We start from the raw sequence: 24049 nt of genomic DNA on the forward strand, positions 1-24049 counted from the left end.
CAGTCATGGCATCTCTGAGTGCTCTATACGTAAAGGAACTTTCAAAGCAGAAGGTATTCTTAGCTCTATGCTTCTTCATGTACTATTTACTGGAAAAAAAAAAAAAAGAAACTTGGGTCAGAAAATGAATTTTAAAAAATCAACAAGTTTACTTTTATTTATTTGGAGTGTTTATTTCCCCTCACTAAACAGTAAGCTCTGAGGGTAGAGACCCTCTTTCCATTGTGTCCTCATCACCTAGCAAAGTGCCTGGCATGCTAGCTGTCAGTAAATAAGGAAATATTTGTTGAGTGAGTGGATGAATATATAGGATAAATATAATAAGCTTTTTCCTCCCTCCCCCAACAAGAAACAGCTGTCCTAAAAGTGAAGTTGTAATGACATTTTTAAGAAGGGACAGGCCTCTGGGGGCTTTCCCTGCCTCACTTCCCAGTCCCTCTCTCTCTTACCCTGATACAACATGGTGGTAGAAAAGTGTTTGTCCTGTTAATCACTCTTTTTAAAAATACATATATTTAAAAATTTTTTTCATTTATTTACTTTTGGCCGCAGTGGATCTTTGTTGCTGTGTGCAGGCTTTCTCTAGTTGTTGTGCGTGGACTTTGCGTGGTGGTGGCTTCTCTTGCTGCAGAGCACAGACTCTAGAGCGCTCAGTCTTGAGTAGTTGCAGCACAGGCTCAGTGGTTGCAGCTCTTGGGCTCTAGAGCACTGGCTCAGTACTTGTGGCACACGGGCTTAGTTGCCCCTGGCATGTGGGATCCTCCTGAACCAGGGATTGAACCCATGTTCCCTGCCTTGGCAGGAGGGATTCTTAACCACTGGGCCATCAGAGAAGTCCCCTCCTAATCAGTCTTGCCTATATTTCTCTTCTGACTTATCTTCAAATTTTGCTCCTCCATCAAGGACCAAATCGGACACCATCTCTGGAGCCTTGCTTAGTATCCCCAACTAAAAGTAAGCTGTCCCCTCACTTGCAGCTTTCTTCATGTTTTACTCTATAAATAAGGACTGAGCTTGGTTCTCATTCTCTCTTCCACATTGTTTGTCTGAGGATCTTGCATGTAATCAGAATTCAATAAATAATTATTGAATTAAGGGCTGAATGAGGGTTTGTAGTAGTCTATGTGGGATTTAATAGTAGTATAAACTGTTACATGGAAATTTGTAATTTAAACATGGTGTACCAGTGAAAGAAAGAATTACTTTCTGCTTTATTTTATGCCCTCACCTATTTTTTAATTGTGTATCTTTGAGTCTTTCAATATTTTAGGGGAGAAATGTTATTTAAAACACTTTCTCAAGACTCCCTTTGAGCCTAACTCTTAGGAAAATAACTGCCTCCATCATGTGTTCCAGTGGCCTTCCAGTGCAGCTGTAAGTGGGGAGGGTTACAGCTTCCTGCAAGGGCCTAAAATACTGAACTGCTATTGAAGACAGCCCCCACCTGCACCTCTGAGCATAAACAGAAGCAGACCCTGATTTGGTGCTGGAATAACATGAAGTTGAAGGCAGACTGGGTGGCCTGGCTGTTGGAGCCAGGATTCCCATTTACATTAAGAGCTGGTTCTGGACCAATTTGAATTATTGACTCATTCAGCTCTGCAGAGGGGCCCAGAGTAAAAAATATACATCCAGTATCTTGAGACTCACTATTCAACTTGGAAGTCAACCTGTATCACTTTGAAAATTGTCACAGAAACAAGCAGTTGTGGGAAGGTCCTGTAGAATTAAAAAAAGGGCGTTGTATAGTGATGCCTAATCCCCAGGTAACCTTGTTCTTTACACTTGAAGACTAGCATATAGGGGCACAGAAAACCCCAGTAGCTGCCACTTTCCCATTCCACGCCAAGCTCTGTTGCTTCTCACCTCTGCCCGTTCACTGCAAGGTGCCAGTGTGAGCTCTCAGTGTTTGATGGAACTCTGTAGTATAGACATCAATGTGAATCATTTTATGCATTCAATGAATAGTTCTCATACATCTAACTTGTTTCCTAGATCGAACTGTTTAATTAATTTTAACTTTTTTATTGAATAATAACGTATGTATGGAAAAATCCTAAGCGTGTAACTAGTTAAATTTTCACAGATTTTATTTTATTTTTTTATTTTAAAGGGTGTTTTGAGAATTAATCCAAAGAAGTTTCATGAAGCCTTCATTCCTTCCCCGGTAAGTTCAATAACTTTATAATAAACCTAATGTCACGTTTAATTTTTTAGATGTGCTATGAAACTGAAATCATATATTCTAACTAAAAAAAGAGTAGTGAAACAGAATTGAAGATGGGCAAGGATTTGTTTCAAATTTAAATAAACAGCATTTGCCTTGGGTTAACAGCCCCTTCTGCCAGTCTTAAAAATCACACTTCAAATGAAAGGGATGGCATTTGTTACTGGCTGCAAGGCTCAGCTGAACCCTCACAGACAGCCACCACTTCTTAAAGGATTTATGGGTGTTTCCACTGGTTTAAGTTTAATCTTTCTTAAACAAACATGCTATCTACTTTCAATCTACTGCATGAGCTAATCTTCAGATATGTCCAAAAATAATGTGTGATGCTTTTTTTTTTTTTTTGGTTAGAGTTTCTCACTTCACTTTTCCACAGGTGATAGGACTTGGTACAAGGCTCTTTACTGCTAAGTCTTTATATGTTTTCTTAATTCATGACTCATTTGAACCTGCTGTCTCTGATTAAAGGAAGTTCACTCTGACATCTAATTAGCAGCAGGTCTCTGGGTAAGGCTTGATTGTGCAAAGCTGGGAGAGCAGTATTCTTAAATTCTTGACTTATCTTTTCCAGGATGCCATAAATAGTATAGCCATAGATGTAGGTTTTTCACAGTGGAAGAGATTATAGGAAGAAACTTTGGCTTCTACTTGAAGAAATGGAATACATATATTTCGGTTACTGCATTTCATTTTGAGAAATGACACATTTAACGAGCATACAAGTTCAGTGGTGTACTCCATAGGTATTATTATTGTTGTCGTTTTCAGTAACCAAAGACCTATTCCAAAGCTCAGTTTAGTCCGTTTTTCCCTTGCCCGTGTCCAGAAGCTAAGGATTCATGTTTGTACCTGAAGTTTAGGTCTTACCACTGGGTTAGATAAGCAGTATCCCATGTGACCTTGTGCTCTCGTAGTCATCTTCTATTCCCGTGACAGAACATGGTATGTATGTACTGACCGTGGTACTTAGATGAGAGAATTGAGTGTCAGCTTTGAGGTAGTAGCTTAGCTGTGGGAGCTGTTCCATCATGCAGTGGAAGCAGAGTTACATGGGTGTTAGATTTCAGAGTTTGCTCATAAGGTAAATTCATAGTCAAGATTGATAAAAATTACCCATGAAAACCTCTTAGGAATATGCAGTGTTGGAGATGGATTAACCATTTTTCAGAAATCTAGCATAACCAGCATTTTCTCTGCATTTGAAAGAAGGATTGTTTCTTCATTGGCACACCAGTTGGAGGAGCTCAATTGTATGAGGGGCCCCAGTGTGTGAAAAACATGGATTTTTAAGCATGAGAATCACACCTGTGCAGTAAGGAGTTGGCCCTGAGACGTACCTGGTTTCAAATCACCCATCTCCCTGCATACTGACGTTTGCTCTCTTTGATTTGAACGATAAGTGAAACTACATACAGCATTTTGAAAACTTCACTGCCTGCTTTCTCTCTCTCCTGAGTACACAGTATTGAATTTCTGTAAGTTAGTCCCCTGTGAGGCCGGTTCCTGATGAATGTATGGCCTAGGACCAAAGTACAAGTGGAGGCATGAATACCTTATATTAAATATGTAAAAGTAATACACCAGACAAACAAACTGTTAAGTGAAATATGTTCCTTGTTAAATATACCTCCATGTACTTGAACTTGGGTTCAAACGTAGAGTTCTCAGACTACTTGGAGCTCCATGCTGAAAGGTGGCTGCATGGAGAGGGTCCACCTTCTGGCCTGCCCCTCTTCCCTTCCCAGTCCTGGCTCCGTGTTGCCTCTTTGCTGCTTCCTGCCTCCTCCCCCCATTCAGTGACAGCCCTTGCCCTCTAGGTGGGCATCTCACCCTACATGTCCAAGATCTCCCCATACCCCTTAGAGATACCCACCCGTTAGCCGCCTGAGGTGTGTGTTTGGGAAGACAGACCTGGGGAAGATGCTCATATATGCCCTGGAAGTGGGCTTGGGGCTGATTACGATTCATCTGGCCTTGAAAACTCCTTACCTGATGAGGAGGGATGTGGTCAGAAGAGGGCCAGGGCAGGGGTTCTCTGAAGTGCGGGCCTACTTAGGGTCCCTTAAGTTAAATTCATGTGATTTAAATTTGCAAGTGACCTGCTGCCCCTGTTTAATCTGGCTTGTTAAAGAGAGTTAAGAAGCAAAAGTCATTGATGTTTCAAGAGCTCAAGTTGTTCTACTTGAAATTGTGTTCCTGGCATGTCCTACTTAGAATTTTTTATAAAGTTGTGATATTAAGACTGGCTTATTTCTATACCTCTTTTATTCTCTTATCTGGCTATTGATGGAGTAATAAAATTGTCTCAGAGGGAGGGAAAAAGTGCTAAATGACTCACCTCTAAGTAATTAAGAACCTAGCATAGGGAGCTTAGCTTGGTGCTCTGTGATGACCTGGGGTGGGGGGTGGGGTTGGGAAAGAGTGGCCCACGAGGGAGGGGATATATGTATACCTATGGCTGATTCACTTTGTTGTATAGCAGAAACTAACACAACATTGTAAAGCAGTTATACTTGAAAAGAAAAAAAAAAAAGCCCAGTTGTAACTGATTGTAGATAGTCTGGTTTTGGACACTGGAACAATCCTGCATTCCAGTTTTGTGGGTTTTCTGGTCAGTTTCAGGTTTTAGAAGCATTATAGAAGGCAGTTGAAGGAGGAGATAATAGAGGCAGTGAATTACATGCCTCTGTAAATCCCATCACTGGTCTAGCTTTCTGAGTGTACGTAGCTCATGTCCATGTCAACTGTGAACTTGTATGAACTGGAAACATGCTCCTAGCCTCCTAGATAGGCTAGGAGGTGGGCTATGAGATCAGGGCCTGAATATTACCTGCCCTCTGCTTTACCAGGGAGAATAGAGATAGGAATTGATAGGAGATGTGGTTTCTGCTCTGACAATAAGAAACAGAAAGTTTGCTTAATTGTAAAATGAAGGGGTAGACTAAATATTGTCTAATGTTCCTCATAACTTTAAAATTCTGAAACTTTTTGAGAAACAAAATTAGACTAGATTTGATGAAATTTACTCTTGTTGACTCTGAAAACAGCTGAGAACTTACACAATGTCACTTTCTGTGTTAAAATTGCTACATATGTCAACAGGAACAGTGAATTGATCATCAGGTATAAAAAAAGTACTTTGTTTTGGGAGAATATGTTTTAGGTTTATTATAATTTCTACTGATAGAAAGTTGATATTCATTTTCTTATGACAAACTCAAGATACAGAAGTCATGTCTATGTGTACCTGCTGGTGTCCTGTTGTTCTCAGTGAAAGTAAGATATAGAATTAGAATAAAATCATGTGTCTTTTTCCAAAAGACCAAGATAAACTGATGTTATTGAGATGCTTTTTTATCCTCTTTGGGGATAAGATAAAGAGAAGAAATAGACTGGATGTCAAAACCTGGCTTTTTAGGTTTCAAAGTTTCAGCTCAGAACTATATTGCAAAAAGTTCTGTGCAGCTTTTTTGTGCATCTTATCACCAAGAGGCACTCTTTGTGTATCTGTAGAATTTATGTTTGGCCCAAAGGAAACTGTTCTATCGATGGAGGATGTTCTGATCATTATGGCATACTTGGGTTGCTTCCCAACTCCAGCCTCCTAAATACTTAGTTAGAATACCCCCAGATCCCTTTGTATTTCCAACAAATTGATCATTAACCACTTCCTCCCTGCCCAGTCTTTCTGATGGGTAGAGCAAGTCTTATGGCATTCAAATAAAGGACTGAACTCTTCGGCTTTAAAAGGTAGTTAGAAGAGGTTGACTCAAACTTTAAATTTTGAGCTGCCTGTGAGTATCTTTAAAATAAGAGATTCTGTAATAGATGCAAACTTCTGAATGAATCAAGTATGAGCTGAGTTGTAATGCAGTCTACTCATAGATCTGGATTGTTTGAGATTCAGCTGAGCTCTTCAAATTGCCGTAGGTAAAATAGGTAAGCAACAAGGATTTACTATATAGCACAGGGAATTATTAGAGAAGGAAATGGCAACTCACTCTAGTATTCTTGCCTAGAGAATTCCATGGACAGAGGAGCCTGGCAGGCTACAGTCCATGGGGTTGCAAAGAGTTAGACACAACTGAGTGACTAACATTACACTACACTACAGGGAATTATTATATAATCAATATCTTATAATAACCTCTAATGGAATATAATCTGAAAAAATTACTCAGTCACTATGCTGGATACCTGAAGCTAACACTACAACTCTAAGTAAGTAAGTAAGTAAGTAAGTGAAGTCTCTCAGTTGTGTCCAACTCTTTGCGACCCTGTGTACTGTAGCCTTCCATGCTTCTCCGTCCCTGGGATTCTCCAGGCAAGAATACTGGAGTGAGTTACCATTTCCTTCTCCAGGGGATCTTCCCGACCCAGGGATCAAACCTGGGTCTCCCGCATTGGGGGCAGACGCTTTAACCTCTGAGCCACCAGGGAAGATACCAACACTACAACTGTACTTCAGTTAAAAAACAAACCACGATTTGCTTTCTCTGCTGCTTTCTTCGGGGGCGGGGGTGGGGGGAGGGCAGGGAATATGCCGGCTTCCTTGTAGAGAGCCCAAATCCTGGAGCTGGTTGTTGTCCCTGCCTGTGGTTGGTTTACTTAGGGTTTTATATGTTGATTTTCTTCTATCTTTCAAACTGTCTGCTTTTTACCTTTCCCTTTGCTTAAAAAAATTCAGTATAGAAGGGGTACCATCATGCTTTATTTTATTCAAAACAAAAAAGGACAACTTACTCCTTTCGTATTTTGGTTATGAAAGCATGCAATCCTAGTTTTTTGCTTTATGTATTTTTGTTTTTGACCTGCCTATAGTAGATCTTCTCTTATTTGGTGATTTTTTAAAGAATCATGTTAACCTGCTCTTATGTGTTTATCACCAATTTTATTATTCCAAAGAGACTGAACTTCCAATTATTCCAAAGAGACTGAACTTCTCTAGGTCTGTTTGTGGCTAAATAGCAATACCAGTGTTCCTGTTAAGTCAATGGGCAGATTGTAGAGTCTACAGTTTGTAAGCCAAGGGAGTTATTTTTGATTCTAAGCCTTGGTAAGCTGACTCTTACATTCCTTTCTCCAACCTAGGATGGTGATCGAGACATTTTTATTGATGGCGTTGTTGCTCGTAATAGAGCCTTGAATGGGGATCTGGTGGTTGTGAAGCTGCTTCCAGAGGAGCAGTGGAAGGTGAGTTAAGTTTTCCTCTTAAAACTAGAGACTTCTCAGGGCCTTTTGCATTCCATAGTGCGTCAGCGAGACAGCATAAACTGATGCAGTCCCAGACCCCTCAGGCCCTTCGTTGTCTCAGAAGCAGGCCACAGGTCACTTGGGACGTAGATTCATTGGATGGGCACACACCTAATGATTTGAGTTCTCCTTGTTCCCGCCCCTGTGATCTGTCTGCCCTCTCACATGCTTTGCCTTGATTTCTGGTAATTTTTCAGGTAGAAGAAAAGCTTGCAGGGGACATTCAAACCTGGTAATGTGTTGTTATCCAACATTTAATCCTGGGAGAACTGGAAAGAAAAGACCATAGGGATGGTGGCCGTCTTCACACGTCCCTGTTGCCTTTCCTGTAAACCCAGGCAGTACATGTCTAGTTCTGTGATGTCCGGTTTGGTGGTTGGGCTTCCCTTGGCAGGCAAAAATAGATTGTGTATTTTTATAAAACAGAGATTTGATAGCAGATGAAAATGTTTTTAATATGAGAATATTCTGGGTTTTAGTTTCTATCTATGTCTGTCAATTGAAAAGGAAGATTTGCTTTCGTTTTGACTATTGTTTTAAATAAGGGTCAGGCACTAGAATGATTCATAGCAGTTTCTTTTTAATTGTATAAAACTGGTAATGTATATCTAAATATTAATTTTTCTTCCTAGTATGCTTTATATCACATCTTTTATTTTATTTGTCTCAGTTTATTGCCACTGAGATTTTGGTGTCTTCTTCAGTGAGAGGTATTAAAGCAGAGTGCTTCATAGAGTGGGCTTTTAGGTGAGGCTACTTGGGTTTGCAGCTCATCTTTGCCACTTGCCTGTATAACCTTGGGTGAGTTATATAACCTCTCTGTGCTTCAAATGCCTCATCTATAGATTGGGAATAATCATAGTACCTACTTCATACCTACTTCCTAGATTTGTCATAGGATTAAATGTGAATATATGTAAAAATCTTAGAATAATTCTTGACCCATGGTAGCAGCTCAAGTTTTTATTATTAATTTTTCCAGGAATGTGGAAAGTACTACCTTATCTCAGAGCTTTGTTAAGGCATAAATTAAATTCTTTTTTGTTATCTCATAGGGCTATAGTAATTGAGTAAGACCTACGTGTCAGGGATTTGTAGGGTGCATGGACATTAGTAATGATCAAGGTGGACATAGTTGTTGCTCTCATGGAGTTTTTAGTTAAGTGCAGAGAGGGAATTATGCTAGTCCAGATCTACCCCCGACCCTGCCCCCAGCTCTCATCCGTCTGCTGTGATGTGCTTAGTCGCTCAGTTGTGTCCGACACTTTGCGACCCCCTTGACTGTAGCCCGCCAGGCTCCTCTGTCCATGGGGTTCTGCAGGCGAGAATACTGGAGTGGGCTGCCGTGCCCTCCTCCAGGGAACTCCCATCCCTAGCTGCTGCCAGTTGTGCACAGTCTCCTTCCTTGATTCCTTGAAAGCGCCAACTAGGGGTTGGCTCCAGGTCCTAGGAATATAGATTGATGTAGGTCATTTCCTCTTTTCTTGAAAGCATCATCTAGCACAGTGTTGACCAGGTTTAAGATGACAGGAAGAGTACATTACAGTCTGGTCCAACCAGAGGAAGTATTTCTAGAGGTCATTAGAGAGCTCTATAGATAGCTTTATAGCAAACAGGCAGCTGTACAGTAAAGGTAAACCAGAGAAGGAACAAGAAAGATGAAGTCTCCCAGCTGTTCCATTCCTGGATATTTACCTTAGAGGAATTAAGGTATTTGTTCATATAAAGATTTATATATGAAAGTTCATAGCAGCTTTTTTAGTGATAGCCCCAGACAGATTGGAAACCACCCAAATGTCCATAAGCACGTCAACCAATTTTGTTATATCCATTCAATGGAATATGACTTCGCTGGTAAAAAAAAAACAACAAAAACTAATGGTATTGATTGATATTTAACATGGGTGAATCTCAAAATAGTTGTGATGGGTGAAAGAAGCTAGACAGTATATGCTCAATGATTCCTTTATATGACTAGAAAATGCAGACTAATTTATAGTGACGAAAGGCAAATCATTGGTTGCCTGAAGTGGGAGCAGGAGAGATGGATTACCTTGGGGCCCCAAAGAGACTTGGGGCTATAGGCATGTTCATTTTCATGATGGGATAGTTTCATAATTGTGTATGTTAAGACCAATCAATTTGTGTACTTTAAATATATGTAGTTTATTGAATGTCAGTTATACCTCAATTAAGCTATAAAAAAAATCCTGAAAATGAAGAAACCAACGAATGAAATAAGATATTTGGACAAATGAGTCTGGAGCTTCAAGAAGAAGCTTGAAGCTCGAGATGTCGATTTGGGAGTCATCAGCCATATAGTGAATGAGGTCACCTAGAGAGTGTAGCCAGAGAAGGCAGCTGAATACTGCGTTTTGGGGAAAGCCAACATTTAGAAGTTAGCAGGAGGATCTTTAGAGGTCAGCTAAAGAGCCTGGAGAGAGGACTCTGCTCCTGATAAAGTGGAGTGTGAACCATGATGATTAAATTCCAACTCTGCCTGGTTTAGAGAAAAGGCTGCTGCATTCTGAGGGTGCAAGGGGCAGAGGTCTAAGTGAAATGGTATCAACACACTCAGGTGTTCATAGTCCATATAACCTGCTTGAATCTGGGGAGGCATTTTTTGATCTACCTTGCTTGATGACTTTTTCAGCCCTCTTGCTGGCAAGAGGAAGCTTCATGGAAGAAGTCAATATACCTTTAGCCCTTAAGCATGGAGGAGGAAGATGTTTGGTGAAATCTGTTCTCAGGATTAAGCATAGAAGCCAAGTCTGAAGAGGGGCAGAGTCAGGATCTTTAGAAATCCTTTTAGCTGTCATTTGTAATGTTCTTCCTGTTGTATTTGCACAGTATAAAAATTGCTTTTCAGTTAACAGTTGCTGTTGTTTAGTTGCTAAGTCATGTCTAACTCTTTTGGGACCCCACGGATTGTAGCCCACCAGGCTCCTCTGTCCATGGGATTCTTCAGGCAAAAATACTGGAGTGGGTTGCCATTTCTTTCTCCAGGGGAATCTTCCTGACCCAGGGATCGAACCTGCATCTCCTGCCTTGCAGGCAGACTCTTTACCACTGAGCCACCAGGGAAGCTTGCACTTCTTAAAATGCTAGTGCTCCTTGTTTATCCTTTATGTTGTCCACTCTTAATCTCTTTAATAGCAGTCTTGTAGTGAGAAATATTGCAGAGACTAGAGTGGACCGTGGCATCTTTCAAGTCAAAAGAAAAGGAGGCCAAGTCCCTAAATCTTAGGTGCTAGGTATTGGCTGAGACCCCAGAAATTGTGCTAGAGCTTAATTGTAGAAAAGCCTCTGATGATTTTCTTACCAATGCCTAAGACTTGTGAATCAGCACAGAAAGAGGAACTTTGGAGCTCTCTTGGCCCGGGAGGCTGCCTTCAGAGTTACTGGAAGGTAGGCCAGGCAGCTCATCAAGAATTACGGCAGTCACTGCCCCGTGTGGGAATGCTTTCTAGGCAGATGGGTAGAGGGGAGTCTGGAAAGGAATGGTATTCATGAAGGAGGTTTGCAGAGCAAAGCTAAGAGTAGCTGTTAGAGAAAGATAGATGCAAGACTATCTCATTAGAATTGAGGCCAATCCTATAGGCCAGTACTTGTCTCTAAGCTGCAAATGATTCAGCCCAGGGATTTTGTTAAAATGCAGATTCTAATTCAGTAGATCTGAAGTGGTGCCCCAAATTGTGCAAGGCTCCAGTCAACATTGGTGCTACTGGTTCTGGAACCACACTGAGTAACAAGGCTATACTATGTGACTCAAGAGGGAAAAAGAAAGAAGAAGTTAGGGAGCTGGGGCTGAACTCTGTGGACCTAGGATCTGAGACTTGATTGGCGGAAAGATAGCTGAGGGAAGAAATGTGAACCTTAACGCCTTATGGCTGGGCCATGACCTCCCCCTGGGATGCTGGATCCTTTATTAATGATATCTGCCGGGGTCCAGCCCTGGCTGATTCAGGGTATTCGAAGGGGAGACGGCGTCGGCGACTATTTAAATATTCATCAAAGATATAAAGAGTAATAGAATGAGGATAGCTCAGTAGTAAAATTCAGTGGAGAAAAGAGGCTGAGTAGCTTGGTTTACGTGGGAGACCAATAAAACTTCAAGACAAGAAGTTTGCACCACTTACGTAGGCCGCAGGCGTCCTTCCGTTCTCCCGAAGGAGAGGAGACACTGAGGCCTCCCCTGTCGGATCTTAGAAGCCCAGGCATAATTAGTAAGCATGGCAGGTTCCGCGCTCCATATGGAGACTCAGCCAGAGTGAGAGAGAGAGCGACATGGGGAGACCAGTATTTTGAGGAACTGATCCCCATTCTTTATTTTCCAGAGTCTGTTTTTATACACTGAGATGTTATACAAAAGTCACGTGGGGACAGCAGTCCTGACTTTTATTAAAGTCAGGTGCTTCATACAAATGTATACAGAGGTCTTAGGGGTGTTACATCATCTTCTGGCCAGGGGGGCCTGCTGACAATTTATGACCCTCTCCTTGTGACAGTGGTCAGTCAACCAGAACACTTTTTTCTCCAAGGGTGATTATTCTTAAAACAGACGCCACCCAGATAAAGTTACATTCCTATAGAGTGAGGGTGTAGTGGGTTTTAGTTAAGGAAAGAATTTACTTAGCCTAAGGTCTAATGTGATTTATATCAAAGGTTAATACTTATTTCTTCTATATATTCATTAATATGTGTAAGGGCAGGGGATGTGGAGTCTTAGCAACAAACATTGGCTCAACAAATGAAAAACCCTTCACCAATACAATTTCTAATCAGCCCACTATACTTATACTAATGGTTTTCTAACTTTTCTAAGGAACCTGTTTTTAGAAGGTTTAAAGCATCTCGTGCCTCGCACGGTTGGGAGGCTGTGAACAATCACATGTGGCCGGACAAGCCTGTCAGGCAGGCTAGAGACCCTTCAGAGGAGTTTGTAGGTTGAAACACTCCTATCACGCCCAGGAATTATTATTAACTAGAGCTCTAAGTTAACTCCTTCTCTGAAAGAGGTGGTGGGGGACAGCCCCCCGTAAAGTCAGAGGTGTAGGGGAGAGCACAAAGTAGTAAAGTAGGCAGGGTCTGGTTATGGGGGTAGATGCTCGAGGATTTCCAGGGGGACTCCTGAGGCTTGATCCTGCCTTTGTGTATGTCGAGCCTCCTTCCTCATGACCTTTGCCATGGGCGGAGTGCCTCACACCGGCCCCCAACAGATATCCTTTTGAGCAGAGATTGGCATGGATACAGAGAAAGATCTAGACTGGCAAGAGGGACCCTACCCTTGGAGTTGCTGCTTGAAGTAGAATCAGGGCAATGACATGGGGTCTGTCTGCCTGGGTATATGTGTAGGCCCTCTTGGGCTTTCAGAAGATTTGAAGTATGGAGGATGGCTCAGGGTTCCTTACTTGTTCCATTTCTTTGGAGTTCCTAAGGGTCTTCACAGCGGCTACTTGACAATGCTTTTTATATTAAAGTCAGCCCTGTCTGTCTACCAGTGTAGGAGACGCAAGAGATGCAGGTTTGACTCCTGGGTTAGGAAGATCCCCTGGAGTAGGAAATGGCAATCTGCTCCACTATTCTTGCTTGGAAAATTCCAGGGACAGAGAAGCCTGGCAGGCTCCAGTCCTTGGGGTTGCAAAGGGTCAGACACAGCTGAACGACTGAGCACACACACACTAAGTGCAAGCATTTTACAACTTCCCCTTCTGAAGAGGGGAGCTCTGTTGGCTGTAGCCCACCTGTGACAGTCGTTGGTGACAGGTTCAGATGAGAGAGAAGAGAATATTCAGACTGTCATCAAGAACCCCTGACATGTAGAATATAAACATCTCACAGCATACTGGCCAATTGTATTACAGGTTTGTTAGTACAAAAGCATATTGTTATCAAAGGAATCTGTAGTCAATGGTGTGAGCAAATGCGAATTAATTGGATTATTCATCTTTGCTTCTTTATGCTTGTGTGCAAACCCCTCTTGGGTATGTAAACAACAGTTCTTTTCGCTGTAGTAGTAAATAGTCAATTTATTTCACAGCATGTTTTTTGGCAAAATAGATAGCTGTGAAAGTATCAAGCTGTGGAGCAGTAATAAGAAATAATTTGCTCTTACATAACAATTTCAATTTTAGAATTCCTCCATGCTTTTAGTATGTATCTGTATTTTTTATTACAGAAATCTGGTGAAGGATAGTTGAGGCAAAGGATAGTTTCTTCACTTTGTCAACTGATAAGTTTAGTGACTTGTTTGAGAACTTGGAGTTTTGGGAACCAAAGGTAGACTACATATCTCTTGACTTAGCTTATTGCTTGTTCCTTTCCTTATGTTTGCTTTTGTTGTTTTTTTTTTTTGTTTTAAAGTGCGAGTGTGTGTATGGATTCTTATAGGCTGAGGGTCTGTAGCTTTCCTCAGGTTTTTAAGGTGGATGGTCATATTCCCAAATGGTTAGAACCATTGATCTTGATGATTCTGCCTGGAACAGTGCAGGGTACTTGATGGCTTCTCACCCTCCACACATCCTGCCCTGTGCTAGACGCTGGAGGTACACGCTTGAACAGGTCACGTGCTTTGCTCTTAAAATGCTCATAGGCTGGTTGGAAAAGGGATGGGAAAAACTGTAGTATAGTTTGTACGATGGAGAAATACATGTTGTTGTGGGAGCACTAAACTCTTGAGATAAATGGGGAAGATTTCATAGAGGAGGTTTCATTTGAACTATGGTTTGAAAGATGGGAATGGAGAAGGAGAGAGGTTTGGCTTTTTTTCTCTGGGGGAGGGGGCGCGGAATGAGAATGACTTGGGCTGAGAATTAATTTGTTAGCAGAGGGCTGTGAAAATTTCCACTTCCAGGGAGGAACACATGAAGTAAGGCTCTGTCTTCCTGCCGTGCAGTTGGCTAAGTGCTGCAGCCTTTCAACCAGCTCTTTTAGACACTGGGAAGAGCAGGGAATTCCTAACTGTTATCAAGATTCCCCCCTCCAGGAAGACTAATGTCCTTGACCCCGTTTTACTGAAGCTCACAGAATCCTGCTCTTTGCTCTGTAAACTCTTCTGATTGCCATTTATTTGATCTTTGCCTCTTCCATTTCCTTTCTTTTTCCCCATCAAGTTCATCTTCCATAATCATAAACAACCTTGCCCTTCATCCTTTTTAAACTCTAATAAATTAATCCTCTTATTTTACTTCTCTTAATAATCTAATACAGTGCATTGCAAATAAGTTTATATAAACTCTGTGGCTGCTGCTGCTTGCTAACTTTTTAGTATTTACTGTGTACCAGGAATGTGTTTAGTGCCTCACACCATTCTTGAGTCTGCTCGTTTGTCTATCTCGTTTCGTAAATGGGAAACCTGAGCTTTTGCTTAAACATCTTACTAATTTAGGTAACGTATAACCAGGGAGTGACAGAGTTGGGATTGAGTCACATCAATTCATGATTCCATTGCTATTTGTTATTCCGTAGATACAAAGGAGAGAGTTATTTGATCTAGATATGATACTGTCAGGTATCATAAAAATCAACATAAATCCAGAAAACAATAATACATACTTTAGCATAAGGCAATATCCTGAGTTACCATCATGGGTAAAGAATTGACTTTATCATTTGAGATACCCAAAGGCCTAGTATTATTCTTATACGATAAAGAATTTAGAAATAGTTAATTAGAATTTGAGTGAATTGAGTGGTTGTATTCTGAAACTAGAGAGATATAATAGCTGCCCAGGGCATTATGAAGGCAGGTGTTAGGAATGTATCTTACTAGATATCTACCCTACATAGTAGATAAGAAACTGAGAGCGCTCACCCAATTATAAAGTCAAACCAAGAGATACAACCCGCTGGACAAGAATAGAATCAAAGAGGTTGCAGACCCCGATGCCATTCTGGCTCTTGGCACCAAGTCTCAAATTCATGGGGCATGTAACACAGGTATTCCGAAAGCAGGTAGGCATTTGTCATGTAGGGAGTACATCCTTCTGGGACTTTGGGACAGGGTTCTAATTCCAGAGATGTGGGACCATCTTATTACAAAAAGACTGGTAGATGCAGCCATTAGGCTGGGAGTCAAGGATAGTGTATAATCCCTAAGCTAGGAGAATTGGTTAGAGCAATACTGGGAACAGGAACCAACGCAGAAGACCAACCTTGAAAACCAGAATTCTGGGCCTTTTTTGACTGTACCAAAGGAGATTTGGGAGCCCAGAATTCAGCTGCAGTATCTTGGATCTGGGAGTTGGGTTCAAGCTAAGTCCTCTATAGGAGGAGCCAGAGTTGTTTAAATATTAACTTCTTTGCTTGATTGGTAACTAGGGTGAGCAGATTAGTTGATGCAGCCATAGTGAGTGACCCAGAGAAAATCAGAATAAAGGAGGCTGATAAGAGCATATTACAGTTAAATCAGGTGAAACTGAAACAAGAGTTGACTGGCTGATGAGTCAGGGGTGGATTTCAAGTGAAATTTCTTCTCATTGAAACTTAGCTTCTTTATTCTTTTGTCTGAATATTTAAAATATAGTAAGATAGACTGGAATAGGTTTGGTATATTGATGCCCCCTGGAAAACTATAATGTTATTCATTTATCACCTGGGTATTTGTTGAATACCTGTATTGTACTGAGAAGGTAGGGTGAGAATAAATCAACCAAGCACTTTGTTAGCCAAGTCTAAATTTCTCTTGGGACAGGATTATTTTACTTAGTTTACAACAGAGCAAAGTTTATACATGAATTAAGGATGGAAAAACAGGGACAATTATTTGATGTTTTCTAACACGTCTTTTGTACAGTTGAAATAAGAAAGAAAACTTATTTTTATTCAGAATACTCATACTTCAACAAGGAAATAATAGAAATATGGATGGGTATTTTGGAAGAGATTGGCACAGAAAGAACTTGAGCTTGAAAGAATAAAGGAAGTGCTGATAGGAATAGCTACTCTTGTTCTACATTAAACAAACAAAAAAAAATCAAAGTACACATTTAATCCCTAATTTTCAATGGCTGTTCCAAATCTTCTTATGGTCACATGAAATTGGTCTAGTACAGTAAATTGTTTCCTTTGACAACTAATTTTTCCTTCAAGTGATTGTTTTAAAGTTTTGTCTTCCAAGTTCTTCTTTAAATATGCACCCATCATACTAGATTATATTTAATCCAATCTCTTATATAACCACTATCATTTTGGATTGTTCTCAATTCCAGTGGAATTAGGATTTCTTAGAACTGTTTGGTTTCTTGGCTGGTGTGGCAGGCCCAAAAAAGGCTTGGAAGGTATTTCATCTTGAAGAGCAAGGTCTCCGGAGCCTCCACCCATAACAGTATGGTAGGTAAGGTATATCTACTACCATGATCAGATTTCCCCCAAATTGTTATATACACAAACCTATTTTTAACAATCTTCTTTTCTTCTTCTTTATTGCCAGCTCTCGGATCAAATATTTCAGGTTCTTGCCTGCTTTAAACATGCCTTCACATCTCTATAATTCAAATTGAAATGTCTAAAATAAGGAATGTATCATTTAAGGATAGAGTCGCTTATTTGTGCTGGGGAACTCCCAATTAATATTTTAGGATTATTTGCTAGAGAACTAATTCATTCCTCCTTAGATCCATAGAGATGGTTTGGTGAATTCACATTCATTGTAAGGAATGAGTTAATATAGATAAAGTACTTAAAGCAATATCGGCACATTATAAATGCACAAGAAATGTCAGATATTATTATTCTTCTTTGAAACGAGGACTGGGAGTTATAATTTGGCCAAGATCATGTAATGACTCAAGTTTACTATTCCTAGCTCTTGAATTTACCAGTGATAACATTTACTCATAGCAGACATAAAATGCTCCTACAAAGTGTTGACATAAAATGTTAGTATTTCAGTATACATTCCTTTGAGGAAATTGCTGGATAATTGGATGGTAGGCAAGATTATGCAATGATGTGGTTTATTTCTTACTCATGCCCTTTGCCCATCACTGTCATCTAGGGTTGTGTTTTGCCTGATCATCACTCCAGAGTCCAGGCTGACTGAAACAACTGCCGTCAGGAGGAGTCCACTTTTCTGTGGCAGAAGGAAACAGAGCCTCGGAGGGGCCATATTTAAAATATGGAAGCAGCTTGTCAGTTCTGTTCACAGCTCATTGGCCAGAATGAGTCACCTGACCCTCAACAAGAGGGCCAAAAAGTACAGTTCTCCAAAGTGTTTGCAATTTGGGGTGATCTGGTGAACTGCACTGATAACTGTCATGCTGGATTAATTAGATTCCTTATACTTGGCATTCCTGGCTAACCATCTGAAAAACGTATGCCACTGGTCATTAGGGAGATTGGGCAAAAATTTCTACATCACTTACTATAAATTCATCCCCACTAATGAAAAAAGAATTCAGAAATACCTGAAAATGATCTAAATGGGCTTTAAGATCACCCTTAATTATGTAATTCTTGCCTTAAAGTACAATGTGTAGTACAAAGTAAACTTATTAATCTTTGAATTAAGCTAATGATGTAATTTTTGTAATAAAAGGCAAGGAAATTTTAAGGCATTTATTTGGTAATATTTATAAACCATAAAGGGCTTCCTGGTGGCTCAGATGGTAAAGAATCTGCCCACAATATGGGAGACCCCAGTTCAGTCCCTGGGTTGGGAAGATCTCTGGGAGAAGGGAATGGCAACCCACTCCAGAATTCTTGCCTGGAGAATTCCATGGACAGAGGAGCCTGGTGGACTGCAGGTCATGAGGTCGCAAAGAGCTGGACACGACTGAGTGAGTGACACACAGACACACACACACATAAAGAGTTTATCGTTATTATTAGTAGTATTTTGATCTTATTGCTTCCTACTGCTACTGTTAAAAATGTACATTTTTCATTTAAATTTTGTTAAAATTTTCATTTTTGAACAATTTTTCAATAGGCATATATTACCCTATCTTTTATAGAAACTAGTCATGATTTAGGACATAGACATAATTGTTTTATGAATTTAGGCAACTAGGGAGAGGAATGTGGTAGATTTGGAAACACCTACTATTTTAGTATTTTAGAGCTTAAAATGCAAGATAGAGATATAAAGTGGCAGGAGATGAGGCTGGGCTGGTAAATGGCAGGTCAGGAGAGCCACATCATGAAATGTCTACATACTGTGTAAAAGAGTTCTGCTGTTACCCTATAGGTATTGGTGAGCCATTCAAGGATTTTGAGGAGAGGTAATGCAGTCAGATTTGAATAGTAGAATATCATTTTGGTGGTAGGGTGGAGAATTTAAAGGAAAGGAGTAAAATTGGTGGGAGATTGATAACAAAGTTATTAATATTTAAGAGTCTCAGTGCGAGATGGTAAGAGTCACAGTGGCCATGAGGGTTGTAAGGAGATGAATTTAAGCCTGTTTAGTAAGATAGAACATGGCAATTGGATGTAGTAGGCAAGAGAGAAGGAAGAAGCTAGGATGACTCCTACTTTTCAGGCTTGGGTAATTCAGAGGATGATGGCACCATGTGCTAAGTTAGGAAGGGGAGCAGGGACAGATGATGGGTTTGTTTGGATATGGTGAGTTTGTGAGGCCTGGGGATGTATATGTATGTAGAGCTGGGAGTCAGTTGGATATTAGAATTTGGAGTTCACAGGTGAGACCTTGGCTAGAGGTAGAGATTTGGGTAACCTCAATGACACTTGAATAAATTTCCTGGGGTTGACTTATGGAGAGATAAGGCCACCGAGAATGGAGTCTGAGGAACACCAACACTTCATGGCCTTGGAGAGGAAGAAAGATCCAATATAGGAGACTGAGAAATGGTGTCCAGAGAGGAAGGAGGAAAACCAGGAGAGAATGTTAGGCTGGGAGCCTAAACAAGGGACATTTGAATGAGGCGAAATAGTCCACAGTGCCCTGTTGCTGATAGACCCAGTGAGAAATTTTAATGAGAAGTTAGATTTGGCTAGTATGGAGCCATCTGTGGTACAGATCAGAGCAGTTTCAGTAGGGAAGAAAAGAAAAGGCAGAAACCAAGTCACAAAGAGTGAAGGACAGCACAAAGAAGGCTGAGAAAGGGTAGTAATTCAAGGAAAGAGACACAAAGATGATGGTTACCTTTGTTTTCATATGAGAAAGAAAAACTTGACCTAAATGTAGTATCTTAAGTCAGATTTCCTAGAGGCAGAGCTTGAGATAGAAAATCTTGCCCAAGTTGTCTATTTTTAATGAAAGATTTCTGAAATATACCAAATTACTTAAAATTTATCAGTCAAATCATGACAGATTAAAAGTTCAGATTTGAGAACAGTGTACAGAGAATGAACTAGATTTAATGCTGAAAGAAGTTGGGACTGGCTGGTAAGAGAATGAATTGATAATGCAGAGCACAGAGCCAAGGGTAGGACAGGGACACGCTGTGAAGAAAACCAGATCAGGTTTAGAAGCAAATGCCCTGTGCCCAGTTGATGTCCCTATGGTAGTTTGGGGGACATAGGCACCTTCGAGGGTAGGAATTGGCAAACTTCTAAAAAAGACAAGATAGTAAAATGTTTGAGGCATTGTGGGCCACATGGTTCTGCTACAACTTCTCAACTCTGCCATTGTAGCACAAAAGCAGCTATGTTCCAGAAAAACTTCATTTCCAAAAGCAGCTGGATGTGGCCGGTCAGCGGTGGTTTGCTGATCCTCGTTCTAGGGGTGCATTAGGCCTCACGAAGGACTTTGCTCCTGCCCAACTGACCAAGAAACTGTAGGAGCCTTCACAGACTCCTGCTTCTCCTCTTAAATAGTGTGACAGCTATGCTGGGAAGAGTTTTCCTGTTTTGACTCCATCTCAGTATTTCAAGCTTTTAGTTCTTGAATCTTTTGATTTTGAATTGGAAGATGTTAGAGTCTCTGGGGAAGAATGGATTCGTATATAGCTGAGTCCCTTCACTGTTCACCTGAAACTATCACAATATTGTTAATCGGCTGTACCCCAATAAAAAATAAAAAGTTTTTTAAAAAAGAAAATGTTAAGAGTCTCTATCTCTGTGAGTTCTTGGAGATTAGCTTGCTTGGATTCTGTGTTTTGTTTTGATTTGTTTTCCTTATAGTTTTCTCTTGAACAATATATGTGAAAATTATAGTGGCAAAATTAACCTTAACTTTGTTTCCTTACTGCTGCTTATTCCAGCTTCATTCAGTTTCTCATCCAGTGTCCCTGGGCTCTACCCTTACGCTTCAGGTCTTTTTGCCATTTACTTGAGCAGTAGGTAGTATGCATCTGTGCTTGAAGTGATCAGAGAGAAGATAAGCAATTTTCCACTCAATCCGTGTAAAGTACCAAACGAGGCCTATTTGTGTTGCAGGAAAAATTGTCAGTGGCACGGTTAGAGGAGGCCTATAGTAGATCAGCTCAAGGTCAGTGCTTGAAGCATTTGACAAAGATCAGTTAAGGGATGAGTATAAGGCTTCAAATGGGAAGTGAGCTCATGGTCAGGAACCAAGATTTCTAGCAGGTGGGAATATAGAATGAATGGTGGAGATAAACAGTTTAAAATACAGACTGTCAGCAGGGTCAGGGTAGGGCTTGTACACTCATGCAACTCCTCTATTACCTCTTTGCTGCGTGCTTACTGTGAGTCAGGCATCATGCTGTGCCTTAGAAATGCAATATAGAATGAGATCGGTGGGATCTGCTTCTGCATCTAAACCACAGACCATGGAAAATGACTTTAATTTTCTCAGTTCTCCCAAAGATGACGCTTAAATAGTGCTATTCTAAATTCAAAGTAGAGAAGGTAACTCATTATGTGTAACGGATGCCTCAGTGTATATGGGTTTAATTTTCTTGAGAAACCTGGGTTGAGAAGGTCAGTGTAGTAGAGCAGCCTTGAGTGCTGAGGGCAGTATATAGTAAATCCTGGAGTGTGATGGGCCTCCATGATAGGGGTATCCTGTTAGGCTGCAGAGGGTCTGGGAATGCTTTCTGGGGGACATGAGGTCTGAATGGAAAGTAAGTTTTAACTCCATGAAGAATAAGGAAGAGAGATTGGATGGAAAGGAGAGCCTGCTGCTGCTGCTGAGTTGCTTCAGTTGTGTCCGACTCTGTGCGACCCCATAGATGGCAGCCCACCAGGCTCCACTGTTCCAGGGATTCTCCAGGCAAGAATACTGGAGTGGGTTGCCGTTTCCTTCTCCAATAAATGAAAGTGAAAAGTGAAAGTGAAGCTGCTCGGTCGAGCTGACTCTTAGCGACCCCCATGGACTGCAGCCCACCAGGCTCCTCCATCCATGGGATTTTCCAGGCAAAAGTACTGGAGTGGGTTGCCATTGCCTTCTCCGAAAGGAGAGCCTAGCCTGCTCTAAATCCTAAAAATTGTTTATTAGCTGGAATGGAGGCCGGGAGGAGAAAAGTAGTGCCTGGAGATAAGTCCTTGTCACCCTTGTGGGCTCCTCCTCGCTGGGCACTGGCCAAGGCTGGTTGTAGACTCTTAAGACCCTGATCTGTGAGCGTTAAGATGAGCTGGGTACTGTGGCAATTCTTAATGCATGGTTATTTCTTTTCCTGGAACTGCTGGTAGAATGAGTTTTGTAATACACTATGATGGAGTCATCAGCCCATAAACATAGTAGTCTCAGATACTTTGAGATAAGGTCGGGTTGTCTTTTGACAGTACAGAGTTTGGTTCTTGGCAGTCTGGGTGCATTGTTTTGGGGCCTTCTGTCTCTCCTCTTCAGTATGTACTCAGTTTTGGGTGTGGTATTCCTTTTGGGGTGATCTGGATCTTTGCAACTCAGAGTGTGGGATGTGTACCAGCAACATTACAGACTCTCCGGCTCTGCCCCAAGACCCACTTGGGAAAAGATTCCCGAGTTATTTGTGTGAACATTTTATTTTGTGAAGCACTGAGGTGGATGATAAGAGAGTTAACTCTTTGGTTTTTGTTTTTAAATTACTTTGGCACTATAGAGGAGGGAGGAAGAGATATATGACACCATTATAGGAGAGTCACAATTTCAGTGTAACTTGTTGGGGCTTCAGAAATTTGAAGTAATGTTTGCCGTGTTTTAACAGAATTAGACTTTGGACTTCCCCTTACACCCTGCTGTTTCCTCAGTTAGCTCTAGCAAATGAAGGATAGAGAGATTATTCTTGTAGCTGTAGTTAGAAAAAGTCTACTAATTAGTTTATTGAAAAAAGACTTCAGTCTGCATCTTGAGTTGTTTTTATGCCAGTGAGTTTTCTGTAGCGCCCTTCTCCCTCGTTTTTGGAGTTGAGAGGAGGGGACAGTTCTGCCTAAGGAAATTGGTTAAAATTTCTTAGAACAAATGACATTTGAATTTTAGTTTAAAAGGAGGGTTTGCCAAAAGAAAATTCAGGCAAGAAGAGAATCTTTTAGGCAAAGGAACTATATGTTTGAATGAATATAAGCATATAATTCCTCCCAGGTCTAATCTGGTGGGGCAAGCATTGTGTCCTATTTATGTTTATATTCATGGCATCTTGGGAAGAACATGTGCTTTTTGAGTTAGACTGGGACCTGCATTCTAGTGCATATGTGCTCAGTTGTGTCTGACTCTTTGCAACCCCATGGATGTAGCCTGCCAAGCTCCTCTGTCCATGGGATTTTCTAGGCAAGAATACTGGAGTGGGTTGCTGTTGCTTCGTCCAGGGGAATCAAGCCCTAGTCTCCTTTGTCTCCTGCATTGCAGGCAGATTCTTCACCCCGAGCCACCCGGGAATACTAGAGTGGGTTGCTCTTTCCTCCTCCAGGGGATCCTCTGACCCAGGGATTGACCCTGAGTCTCCTGCGTCAAGAGCATGGCGGATGGCTCTTTACCACTGTGCCACCTGGGAAGCCCTGCATTCTAGGCCCTTTGCTTATTGACCCTGAGATTCAGAGCCCTCATTTACAAATATGATTTATACTTCAGTTTTTTGGTAAGGATTAATGAGCTACAGTGACCTAAAGTAGTGTCTGGGAAGTAAGTGCTTTAAAAAGTTCTTTCATTTCTTTCCCTTGTATCTAGTTTCCCAGTAACAGACGTACAGTAGGTACAGGATAAATACTTGAACGATTTTAGTGTTTCCAAACAACATGAGAAAAATGACTGATTTTGTTTCTTTTGATGTAAAATTTTGTAACTTAAAAGCACAGGGTGAATTCACTAAATTTAGTAGTCTTACAAAGCAAAAATTTGTTTTCTTAAGAATGAAGTTTAATTGTAGGAGAAAACAGCACTGGATCAAGTCAGGTTTGCTGGGTGTTTGAATATGGGAGCTGGATGTGATTTATACGCTCTGAATATCCAAGATGGACTGTGTTGATTGTAAATGTTTTCTATAATGTTTCTTCACTGCAGATGATTTTTTATTTATTTTCATCTTTGAAAGGTTTTATCTTTCAAACCTTCCTTTGGTTTGAAGAGTTAAATAAGTATGGTTGTAGAATAAATTGTTCCAGGGTAGTCTTTTTCTCCCCAAGGCCCAGATACTGCAGCTCACCTACTTCTCAGTTAATATTAGCTCAGACTGGAGTCATCCAGCCCTTTGTTCCAATTACATTCTTACTCCTTTGACATGAAAGCCGTTCATG

The 24049-nt window shown here is 40.9% G+C and overlaps 1 protein-coding gene across 6 annotated transcripts in view; it reads left to right on the forward strand.

The window, feature by feature from the left end:
* The window catches only part of DIS3L2 (DIS3 like 3'-5' exoribonuclease 2), a 362444-nt gene that overhangs the window by 59900 nt on the left and 278495 nt on the right, over window positions 1–24049 (forward strand). For all 6 annotated transcript variants that reach the window (XR_009730902.1, XM_061388346.1, XM_061388312.1 and 3 more), the window contains exons 4-5: window positions 2114–2167; window positions 7319–7420. Coding sequence is in view for 5 of the 6 variants with exons in the window: in XM_061388346.1 (XP_061244330.1) it covers window positions 2114–2167; window positions 7319–7420 (156 nt within the window). In the remaining variant the exon portion in view is untranslated. The remainder of the gene's footprint in view (window positions 1–2113; window positions 2168–7318; window positions 7421–24049) is intronic.

This window comes from Bos javanicus, chromosome 2 (assembly GCF_032452875.1).
Source record: "Bos javanicus breed banteng chromosome 2, ARS-OSU_banteng_1.0, whole genome shotgun sequence".
Taxonomy (NCBI): domain Eukaryota; kingdom Metazoa; phylum Chordata; class Mammalia; order Artiodactyla; family Bovidae; genus Bos; species Bos javanicus.